General features: G+C 44.4%; 2 protein-coding genes across 2 annotated transcripts; one reads left to right on the forward strand and one right to left on the reverse strand.

Moving 5' to 3' along the window:
• On the forward strand, positions 1-7,134 carry LOC123413127. The gene is made up of 9 exons (XM_045106083.1): positions 1-1,074; positions 1,167-1,292; positions 1,590-1,669; positions 2,936-3,351; positions 4,085-4,269; positions 4,381-4,466; positions 4,644-4,777; positions 5,696-5,995; positions 6,752-7,134. Exons 1-9 carry the CDS (start codon positions 337-339, stop codon positions 6,934-6,936), a joined length of 2,250 nt encoding a protein of 749 aa, XP_044962018.1. The 5' UTR covers positions 1-336; the 3' UTR covers positions 6,937-7,134.
• Positions 7,135-7,471: 337 nt separating this feature from the next.
• Positions 7,472-10,681, reverse strand: LOC123413128 (girdin homolog). Its single transcript, XM_045106084.1, has 9 exons — positions 10,523-10,681; positions 10,262-10,431; positions 10,097-10,159; positions 9,952-9,971; positions 9,806-9,850; positions 9,254-9,342; positions 8,558-8,697; positions 7,944-8,032; positions 7,472-7,826 (listed from the first exon to the last, which is right to left on the reverse strand). Exons 1-9 carry the CDS (start codon positions 10,605-10,607, stop codon positions 7,691-7,693), a joined length of 837 nt encoding a protein of 278 aa, XP_044962019.1. The 5' UTR covers positions 10,608-10,681; the 3' UTR covers positions 7,472-7,690.
• Positions 10,682-10,892: the final 211 nt, after the last annotated feature.

Genomic DNA, 10,892 nt, shown 5'->3' on the forward strand with positions numbered 1-10,892 from the left:
TTTGCTCGTCACACGGACCCGCGCACCGCCCAACCCTAGCGCGCCGCCGCCTGCCCCTCGTCCCGGGCGAGCCTTCTCGCCGCCAGCGGTCACGCCGACGAGCCTATCCGGCACCCACCCCGAGGACGCCACCCCGAGGCCAAGTACCAAGTCCAGCCCACGCAGCAGTACCACGCCCCGGCCGGCCGGCCCCGTTGGCTGCAGTAGCACGCAGCCCTCTCTCCAGTACGCTTCTTGGCTTCTCTTCTACTCCTGTTCCTGCCGACGGGGGCGGCCGGCGGCGACCAGCCACCAGCACCTGCGGGCGGCCGGCGGTCCAGCCCTCCGCCTCATGTTATGGCGCGGCTGCCGCTGTCGCTGTCGCCATCTCCACCGGCTTTCACCCCCGTCAAGGAGGAGCCGGACGTCGGCACCACCACCGCTGCTACTCGCACTTCGCGCCCACCGCCCCGCAAGAAGCGCCGCCGGGACCACCTTCCGGCAACCCCAACCCAGCCGCTGCCCACGCCCCAAACTATTCTATCCCGGATTTCGAAAGCCGATTCCTTCGATGTCAAGCGATGCGGGAAGCTGGACCTAACGCCGACGACCGTGCCCACCTCCATAAAGACCGAGCCTGAAGCTGACGACGGGGCTGGCAAGGATGCAGGAGGGGAAACATTGGGCGCACCACCGCACAAGAAGCGCCACCGGGACCACCTTCCGGTAACCCCAACCCAGCAGCCCCTTTTCACGCCCCAAGCTACCCTGCCGGGCATTTCAAGGGCCGATTCTTCGGCGGACAAGTGGAGCGAGCAGCCCAGCGCAACGCCGACTGCCACCGTCAAGCGTGAGCTCGACACTGACGCTGGCAAGGACGCAGGAGGGAAGCTGGTCCGGAGACGACGCCCCTTCCCCCAGAGGCCCACGACAGGGCAAGCACCCACCATGTGGGCCAATCGTGGCCGCCTCGGACGTCTCCTGCACAATCTAGTTCGCTCACACCAATGGCGAGATGCGGCCGGGGTCTTCTCCGTGCTCCTACCTGGCATCCAGCGCCCTGACTCCTTTGAGGAGGCCCGCAGCATTTTAGTGGTAAGCAGAACATGCTGGGTGTAATTTTTATAGCAGCTCGTGGTTTTGGTAGAGTTAGTGTTTTCTAATGAAGGCTTGTTGCTCGATTGAAGGATGCGATGGATATTCATAGACGCCTTGCTCAGGACAGCGGTGGCAGGAGAACCTACTGCCACAGGACGCAGAAGGTTTTTGATGTTTGGATACAACGGCTAATGTGGTTGCCTACTTGTACAAAAGTAAGTTCCTAATTTGTTGTCAAGTTTAAGAATAATACAATCTTAAATTAGTTAATTATCTTATTATTATATATACCATGATTAAAGTTGTTAATACAACCATATCTGAACAAACCCCTGAAAATGGAGCCATGGGTTTGTTATAATCTGTATTGTTACTAATCGGTACTATTCAGAGCCTAATTGGATTAAAAATGTTTCCTGGAATAACATTGAATTGCAAATCCAATAACGTTAATAGATGTACAAACATCATGCTCCTTTGTATTTGCTTAACACTGTTAATTTGTTTGGCAGAAACACATGGTTAAACTCGAACTGGCTCTATTTTATCTTTCACAAGGCAAGATCGGCGATGCACACAATGCAACAAGAGTGTGAGTTACCGACACAGTCTGTTGGTGTTTACATTTGTCGTGTCCTGTATACACTTTTTGACATGTTGTTTCTGGGGAATTCGATGATCTGTGATAGGCTTATAGCCATGCCATCTTGTTGGTTGTTACAATTTACATGCCCAATTCCTTAGAAACCAAGTATCAGTCTATCATGTTAAATCCAAAGAAATTATTTTTTCCACATGTTATCAGACAATAGAGACTTTATTACCTGTGAGGTACTAGGTAACTTTTCATTAAGAGTACAATCCATTTGGTCCAGGTATTTGTTACATAGTAACAGGTTGAACCACCTTCTTGTTTTTTGTCACTCATGTATCAGATTTTGCGCAAACATTCCACTTTGAACCACATTTTATCATCTCAGCTTTTGAAGTGGTTCTGACATGATTGCCCCATTTGCCAGGGTGGTGTGGCACTCACAACTTGACACATTGCAGGCTAATTGGGGCACACATCTCACAGATACTCTCTGACATGGCATAGGCTAGCTGGCGATATGACAGAGGCTAGCTAGAGGTTCGATGTCCATCATGGCAGAGGCTAGCTGGACTGTCCAATGTAGGAGAGCTTGGGTTACCAGAGAGCAGTGATAGTTAGCAGAGACTGGCTGTTGGACCTTTGCTTAGCCTTCTGCCACATCGGATCCATGTTTGCCAAATGCTAAAATAAATGTTTAAATAACACCACAGTTAGTCTGCGATGTGTCAAGCAATAAGTGACTGTTACATCACCCTAATGAGTGTGGCCATCACATCAGAACTAACTCAAATGCTAAAATAAATCAATTCAGAGTGGAATAATTTATGCAAAATCTGGTTCAAAGTGTCACCAAAAACTAAATGTGATTTAAACTGTCACTGTATCACAAATATCTGGTCGAGTGTGGAATTTATTCTTTCATTAACACAAATAGGCACCCAAATTCAAGTTCATGGGTGGTTGTACACTCTCACCTCCCACCACCTGAGCGGCTCATGAGACATTTGTGTGGTTTTCATATGCGGCAATCTAGGGATTTTGTTATGATGAAGAAAGGAATCTACAAATAGTACAAAAGTATGCATCTCTTAAATGCAGACTTTGTGTTAAGATATGTGTAGCGTCTTAATTCTGGTAACTGAAATACTATTCGGGTGTTGAAGCTTTTGGATAATTTAGTTTCTTGTTTTAATTTTCTCTTCCACAGACATGTCTGCTCAGCACTGAGATAGAAGAATTGAGAACTTTTATTCCTTTTTTCAGCCTCCTCACGAAGGACGGACTAAAGATGGAACCAACACTAAATCTGATACATGGCTTGATATCATATGATAAATGGTACTCTGGCTTGCCCAAAGATATGCAACTTGAGAGATTTGATGTGTACGATGAATCATGCAAAATTTCTGTGTCATCGAATGCCTGTGGAGATAAGGGTCTCCAGGATAGTTCAGATGACAATTGCAGCATTGATGTTGATGATGCCAGTTTTCCTGCTTGCTCTTCAGAAAGTTCTATCAATAACGGGAATATAGACAAAATATGCAAGATTCCCAAGCAATCTCATTTTGTTTATCCTGTTAAGGAAAATGATTCAGTAGATTCACAAGTGAAAGAAGAAGTGGTTTCTGAAGATTTTCGAAGCGTATTTTTTAATACCTCTGATGCCCCTACCTGTGGTTAGTGACATTCCATCTACTTCTTCAAGATGTTCATCTGTTTTTTTTTCCTTCCACTAAGTACTAGGTAGTTTAGAGTTCTGGGGTGAAAAAAGACACTGAGTGATTACGTTACTGGAACATCTGGAGCAATCATAAAGAACCACTGGCTTGATGTAATGTACTCCCTCCGTCCCATAATGTGAGACGTTTTTAGATACTACACTAGTATAAAAAAACGTCTTACATTATGGGACGGAGGGAGTATACCTTCTAATACATTTTCTTCTTCTACCATCCACTTCAGCATGTAATACTGCAACCAGATTTAGCCTTCATTTACTTTTATTTGATACATCTGGATCTAAAACATGAGACTATGACATGAATTTTCAAAGAGTGCTGAGCAAGCAAGGAATAAAATCATGAAGAGTCCATAGGTATATAAACAATGCTTGACAACTAAGGTCTGTTACTTCTTTTTTGCATGCGGCAAGTCTGAAACAGCTTTTGATGAAGGTGCTGGAAGCATTGTGTAGATTTATCCTTCTTTTTTGCTAGAGTTGGATCAATCCTTCATCCTTGGTAGCAATGTGTTGCACGTTAGCTTTGTGGCTGTCCCTCACCAGATCAACTAGGCTCATTAATCTGAGCAACCGTTTGTCCATTACTTTTGTTATCTTTATCAATCTTGTTTTATAGCTCCGCATACTTATGTGTTAACATGCTAGATGTTTATTATGGTACTTGGAAGGATTGGAACAAACCTTGTTGCCGCTACGTCTAAAGCATGCTGCTGGGAATTCAAGTGAATGCTTTGATTCGTACTGGAAGTACAAGTCAACACCTAATACCTTCTACACAGATGCAGAAAGATGTCTAAGAGTGGCTCTTCATTCTTCGCCACCAGTAATGGCAGCCTTGTTACCATTAATACAGGTACTTGTCAATCAAACAGGTGCTCCATGTTCTGCATATAACCATGCAATTTATTGTATGGATTTTGTTTTCATCTGTAGACCCATTTTAGCTACCTTTCCTATGGTGTAGATCCTCCTGCTTGGTGATAAACTGAAAGATGCACTTTGTGAACTTGAGAGGACCTGCCGCGGTTCTACTACAGCGCTTCCTTTCAGGTTGATAAGCCATCATGTCATTGGTTATCATTTGAAGCAATTTGCTATCTTAAATCTCATCTCTCATTTTATGTTTCTAAAACATCTTTTGACTATGGTAGTTTCTGTTTTCTGTTCCTTGTTACTGAGATAAGCTGTTGTGAGCTAAGTGGCTGAAGTTTAGTTTTTGTAATGCAGATTGCGTGGTAGATTGCTAGAGTATTTTGACCAAAACCAAGTATCAACTATATCTTCTTGCTATGAGGAAGCTTTGCAAAGAGATCCTACATGTAGCTACTCGGTTGAGAGGCTAACTGAAATGCACAGAAAAGGTTTTGGCCGAAGACTTTTCCTCCCATGGTGCTCTACTATTTGATCGATTCTAGTTTAGTAGTTGACTCCTTACATTGGTGCTGCTACGTGCATTCTAGCAGAAAAAAACGGTATCAGCAAAACTGGAATGAAGTAATGAACTATTCTAAAGTCCATATTTCCTCTGCACATAGGACATTTATCAGCGGAATAAAATAAACAAATGGACTATTGAGGAAAGAAAAAGTGTTAAATCCATGTGTTACTATTACTCGACAACACCTACGTTCCACATCACTTAAACCTGTTGTATGGGAATTATAATGGTTTAGGCTGAGGTGTTTACTTGGAGTGGTTTCATCAGTTGGAAGGTGTAAAGCAAGGGTTTTATTAGAAGTTAAGGGTGGCTGGTTGGCACTATAACTACTCACCCTCTGTTGTGGCACTAAATTTGGTGTAGAGAATGGAAATGTTGCTATTGTGTAACTATGCTCTTGATTTCATCACTGGAAAAGTAATTTGAAACTACAATCCCGAAGAAACCGAGTTATTCTTGCCTGTTGCATGTCAAGTATTCTAGTCTCAAACAACCATACAGTTATTACTGATACTGGTTATTTTATTAGTATAAAGTGGAAATCTCATTAGTTTGTTAGTTGTTACTAGTCCTACGAGTTCCATGCTGTCTTTGCTGCTAGTAGAGAAGATCGTGTGTGTAGTATAGTACATCGTCGAATGTAAGCCATTTTTGTGATCATCAAAACAGAATATTAGTAGTGATATCAGAAGAAAAAATGAACTTCAATGCTACTCGTGGCTTCACATTTTTTGAAGTTATTACGTTGCGTATCTATGTGAACTTCAGAAATGTCAATGGTTTGATTATTTTGCTTGTGGCAATGGTTACATTTTCTTAACCTGTTGTTGCTCCCCCCCAGGATATTATAATACCACACGACTACTTGAGAGAATTGCTTTGCATCTAGACTCTGTGAACGGCAAGCCTTTCGTCTGGGAGGAGCTTGTATCATGCTTCCTTCGGCTTTTTTCTGATCGTACTACTGACTACGAGGATTGTATTTCATGTAATGTTGAAGGAGAGGCATCGATCAATCCTTTTAGTAGTCTTTCCTCAGTCTTCTTTGAGCAACATACAAGGGAATCATGGAAGCTCCGGTGCAAATGGTGGATCAACCGTCATTTCAGCCAAAACATCTATATGTCGGAAACCGCGAAAGGTAACTTTGCTTGTTCCTCGAACTCAATTACTGTTGAAATACAATCACGCGGTGCTCCCTTTCATTTGATTAACTTTGTCAGACAGTAAATGCCATCAAGATGACATTGGTAATAGGGTAATCACTAAATGTCAGATATCAGCATTGAAACTCGTGGTTTTCTTGGCAGCCCATGTTTTCAAAAAGGCGATAGATATCTTTATAACGTGGACCCTGGTTAGCCCATTAGATTTATTGGTGTATAGAACCATCATACTTGGATAGGGCTATCACTCGGTAAAATATTTTTTAGGTAGCAGCTAGTACTCCCTCTGTACCTAAAGTTGGTGAGAACTAGTCTACTTCTCCCCGAGTACAAGTATTTAGGTACAGAGGGGGTAATTGCCAGCCACATGGTGCAATGCCTATACCTTGAAAATATCAGCACATGATGAGGTCCTCCTGCATGGAACAAGACAATGCTATGGAGCTAAGTGTATTAAATTTCTGCCCTTATGTTTCCCATGCCAATAAAGAGCTGGTTACAGATATTAACGAATAAATTCTGTATTGTGCGATATAAAAAATGAAGAGATGTCAGCTACACCAGAATAGTGTGCTCTCTAAATTCTTGATACTCGTGATTTTCCTTTTCTTTTTTTGCAACTCCCATTTTTACGCTCAGTGCAACAGATGCATATGTTCCCCACTTGGCATGGTTTCAGTTCCACTGCTGTGTTTTGATCACAGATAATGAGGTTTTCCGTGGTGTTGCAGGTGATTCCAAGCTCCTCGCTTCCAAGGCATCTTGTGCCTCTCACATGCTTGGGCCCGGATTCCCATATGTCAAAGCAGCTAAGAGCTATCTTTCCAAGCAAGAAGCTATGGATGAATCCAGATTCTTGTCCAGGAACATCGAAAATTCTGTCAAGTTATTACAAAGTTTGGAGAAACTAACTTGATGGCTCCGTTTAGTTTTCTCTTTTCTTTTTCGTAGGGTAGTTTATGTTGTTGTATAATTTTGACATGATATGAGGTTAGTTTTTGTGAGCGGGAGATCTACAGCGGTGCATCCCAATATTTTGTGTAGTTGGCGCTGGTGAGACATGAGAATCAACAGCGGTGTGTCCCAATATATAGCATATTTGGCATTGGTCAAACACTTACGTTGTCCTAGCCCTACATTGGATAATTGGCGACGAAGTCAATTATGCATAGTTATTGTGTGTGTCAAATGTAAAGCCGAGAAAATTTGGTGGTGTGTATGCGGAGTTGGCAGCGATGAAGGCCTCACCCTAGCCCTACATTGGTCACCCTAGCCCCATACACATCCAAGTATTCGTCTAGGGTTCAGATATTCGTGAATTTTTTTCAGGAAAGAGATGCATCTATTGTTGACACAAACTGCAAAGCCAATTCTGTAGTAGAGAGCAGGTGAAAATGGCAGTGTGGATTCGCAATCGTTCAGATCACAATACCAGACAGGGACAGCAAAGGAACAGAGACATGTGTTCGTACTGATCACTGAAAATTTTACGGCCGTGTCCCCGTTGTTTCGATAGGCACTGCAGGTCGGGTAATGCAACGACAAGAGCTAACCGCTCGCCAAAGTACAGCCGGCTAATCTAAGGTTTTTCTTAACGTCCACAAACAATCTGATCCTTGTCACTGATTTACTGGGAACTCAAGCCACCGGCGTGTTCTCTACTTCTCTAATTAGTTTGCCACCGCCGCTGCCGGCGCTGCCTCCTCCTCCCCCGCCATGTTGTTGGTTCCGCAGCCAGGGCAGATGTAGCGCCTCCGCAGCTCCTCGGCGAGTGAATTGTGCACGCTCTCCAGCTCGGCCACGCGCTTGCGTCGAGTCAAGGAAAGCTTCCGCGAACACACGCCAAGGAAGAAGCAGCAGCAAGAGCATGCATCTATGTAAATGCGCAAATGTAGCGATTTCTAGACTGGTGAAAAAGGATATCCTCCGAGCTCCTGCAACTGCTTCGTCTCTTTCATCACAGCCTCCATAAGAACTCTCTTTGCTCGGACATCAGCCAGTTCATGACGCAGCTGTAAAACAAGGCAAACAGTATTTCTGAGAGATCATGCCCATATAAATCGCCGAACAATGTGCATTCCTGCAAAAGAATACTTCAAAAAAGCAAGTGCTATCTTCTTGTTAAAATTACGAGAAGCGCTATAGCTTGGAACTGGTTCTCTCTCCAACGATGCAGCGGCATCATCTGCCTACCAGTAACTACCTACTTGTTAGCCCCAACCCGTTGGAATTATAATGATCCGGTCCTAGTGTTTAGCATACAGAAACATTTAGCACAACAAGTATTTATCAGCAGAAACTACTATACTTTGCACCGTGATGAATATCATCAACACTATTTTCTTTGTCTTTTGATGAAAAGGATAATGCAGATAATATGCACGTGAGTGGCAAATATGTTGTGTCCCTCACATAAATTCTTTATCACCAATTTTCTTCCGAACTAGTACAGTCAAGAGAAAACCAAAGAAGTGTATCGCATCAATTGAATAGTTAATAAATAACACAATATCAGGGGAAAGAATGGAGAAAATAACCTTTTCAAGTTCAAGCAGGTCCTTTTCATACTCTTCCTCCAATACATGCACCTCAGCATTAATGTTGTTCATCTGATCAACCGAATCTATCAACATACCTTCTGAGTCCATAGTTTCATTCATGTCGCTCACATTTTGACCTGCCAAGGTGAGCATTTCAGTCTAAGAAGAAACAAGAAAATAGCCATATTGAGCACAGTACTTTATGACAGATGATTCACAAGATCAAATGGGAGAGGTATCATGCAAGTCATATCCTTAGCACATGGCAAAGCACATAGTTAACAAAATGATCACGGAAAAACAAAGCCAACAATAACATAAATTATATCTGTAAGTATATTGACAACACAAAATGGAACACATTCTTTATCTTATTAAGCAATCACATATTTATCTTGTTATGAAGAACAGAATACAAGAGCAGCTTACCAGCCATTACATTATTATTATGTGCACCCTTACTCTTCTACACCACAACAAAGACACAGATGATTGAGCTAAAGGTAACAAGCTTTTGGGTACAGACATAACAAAGAACAGCACAGAAACGCAACTTACGACTCCAATTATCCTTCAAACTACTCATAAGGGATCAAACAGAAATAATAAGGGAGTTGCAAAATTACAGGAGGCCTTCTTAAGGTATTCAGGAAGCGAAGGTGTTATGTATGCACTACGAGTTGGCGTGCTTACCCTCTGCTGACTTGCCTTGCTTACCATCTGCTGATGGCAGTCCAGAGTACCTCTCTGCTAATTCTGCAGAAGCCTTCTGTTGAAACTGCCTGCAGAGGAGGAATGAAGTTTATCTCGAGATAATTGGCAAAGAAGAAACTTCTGATGTAAGTTTCAGCTAGCAGGCAAAGAAAATATACCAAATGGACATAAATAAGAAAAGGTAGAAAAGTGATTCTGTTGAACTATTTTGACGAATTAAACAAAACTGAGCAGTATCCCCTAACACCATCTTCATAAGGTTATAGCAAAGGATCTTAGTAATGCTGTCAAAAATTGAAACATGTCAAAATCTCACATGATTACCCTTACTGCAGGTTACTGTGTTATAACATATACAATGCTCTACTTCATGCATCACTCTAATTTGGAGATCCACATATATCCCTATTCGAACCCGCGCTGTAGTTTGGTCAGAAATAGGTGAAGTACAACACTAGCAACGGCCATGGTATTTTACATCCAGGGAACAACATGAAGTCATTGCTGGTAAACCAAATGAACAGCACATACCTAATCCTTGCATTCATTTCAAGCATCTGCCTCAAGAACTCGTCTCTGAAACAACCAACGCAGGCGCATGTGTAAATTAGTTGTTATGTACTGCAGGTCTGGAGCACAACAGAAACAGACAGATAGACAAATTCCATCCCACTCACCTCTCGATGTCCTCCTTGCTCTTCGGAGCCCCGACAGTTGCAATTCCAATCACACACACAACATCAACACAAAAACCGCGTCATATTTAAGCAACAAGAGACCAGGACCCTAACTGAACCCGCTTCGATTATCGAGATTTCTGACCTTAAGCGCCTCCAGTTCGGAGCCCAGCTTCGCGATCTCCTCCTGGAGATGAGAGATCGTCGCCTAAACGCGCCACGACAACACGTCGAACCAAAATCAGGCGAGCTGGCAGTAAACGGAGACACGATTCACACGTTTCGGGGCGAGAGAGATGAGGGGGGAGACCTCGAGCGCCTGTATCGACGCGTCGGCGATGGAGGCCTGCACCTCGCTCCCGCGCAGCTTCGTCTCCGCCGCATCACGCGCGCTCTTCGCGGCCTCGAGCTCCGCCGTGGCCGCGTCGGACGCTGAGACCACGTCGTCGAGGCGGCGCTTCAGGCCCGAAACCGTGCGCTCTGCACTCGAAGCGGAGAAGCAACTGCGTCAGCCGGGGGCCCGAAACCCTACGGCGCTATGGGGGTGGGTGCGGGGAGGGGGGACGCTTACCGCCGTGGGACTTCTCGGCGGCGAAGTCGCGGATGATGGATAGGAACTGCTTCTCGCCGCCCGCTGCCGCCCCTGACGCGGCCATGGGGAGAGGAGAGGGCGACGGGTGCGGGACGTTCTTCTGGAAGGTTCTGGAACTCGAGGGGGGTTTGATGGGGGCGGGAATGGAGCGGGCGACTGGCCGTGTTGGACAACTGGAGCTTATAAACCCTCGGCACTGGACAGCCACGCGTAGATGGACAAAGGGTACATGGGCTTTTCCAGTTATTTTTTGGGCCTCGCAGCCCATCAGCGGCCTGTAACTCGAATCAAAATCCGGCGGAGCACCATCGCCGTTCATGCCGTACACCCACATACCCCGGTAAGACTT

Source organism: Hordeum vulgare, chromosome 7H (assembly GCF_904849725.1).
Source record: "Hordeum vulgare subsp. vulgare chromosome 7H, MorexV3_pseudomolecules_assembly, whole genome shotgun sequence".
In the NCBI taxonomy this organism is placed as follows: domain Eukaryota; kingdom Viridiplantae; phylum Streptophyta; class Magnoliopsida; order Poales; family Poaceae; genus Hordeum; species Hordeum vulgare.

Excerpts from the sequence above, each read along its gene's own strand:
- LOC123413127 (XM_045106083.1), top strand. The coding sequence starts at position 337 with ATGGCGCGGCTGCCGCTGTCGCTGTCGCCATCTCCACCGGCTTTCACC. Across the intron at positions 4,467-4,643 it reads ACTACAGCGCTTCCTTTCAG|ATTGCGTGGTAGATTGCTAG; the intron begins GTTGATAAGCCA and ends TTTGTAATGCAG. Across the intron at positions 5,996-6,751 it reads TATGTCGGAAACCGCGAAAG|GTGATTCCAAGCTCCTCGCT; the intron begins GTAACTTTGCTT and ends GTGGTGTTGCAG.
- LOC123413128 (XM_045106084.1), bottom strand. The coding sequence starts at position 10,607 with ATGGCCGCGTCAGGGGCGGCAGCGGGCGGCGAGAAGCAGTTCCTATCC. Across the intron at positions 9,972-10,096 it reads CCGAACTGGAGGCGCTTAAG|AGCAAGGAGGACATCGAGAG; the intron begins GTCAGAAATCTC and ends GGGGCTCCGAAG. Across the intron at positions 8,698-9,253 it reads GCAAGGCAAGTCAGCAGAGG|GTCAAAATGTGAGCGACATG; the intron begins GTAAGCACGCCA and ends TCACCTTGGCAG.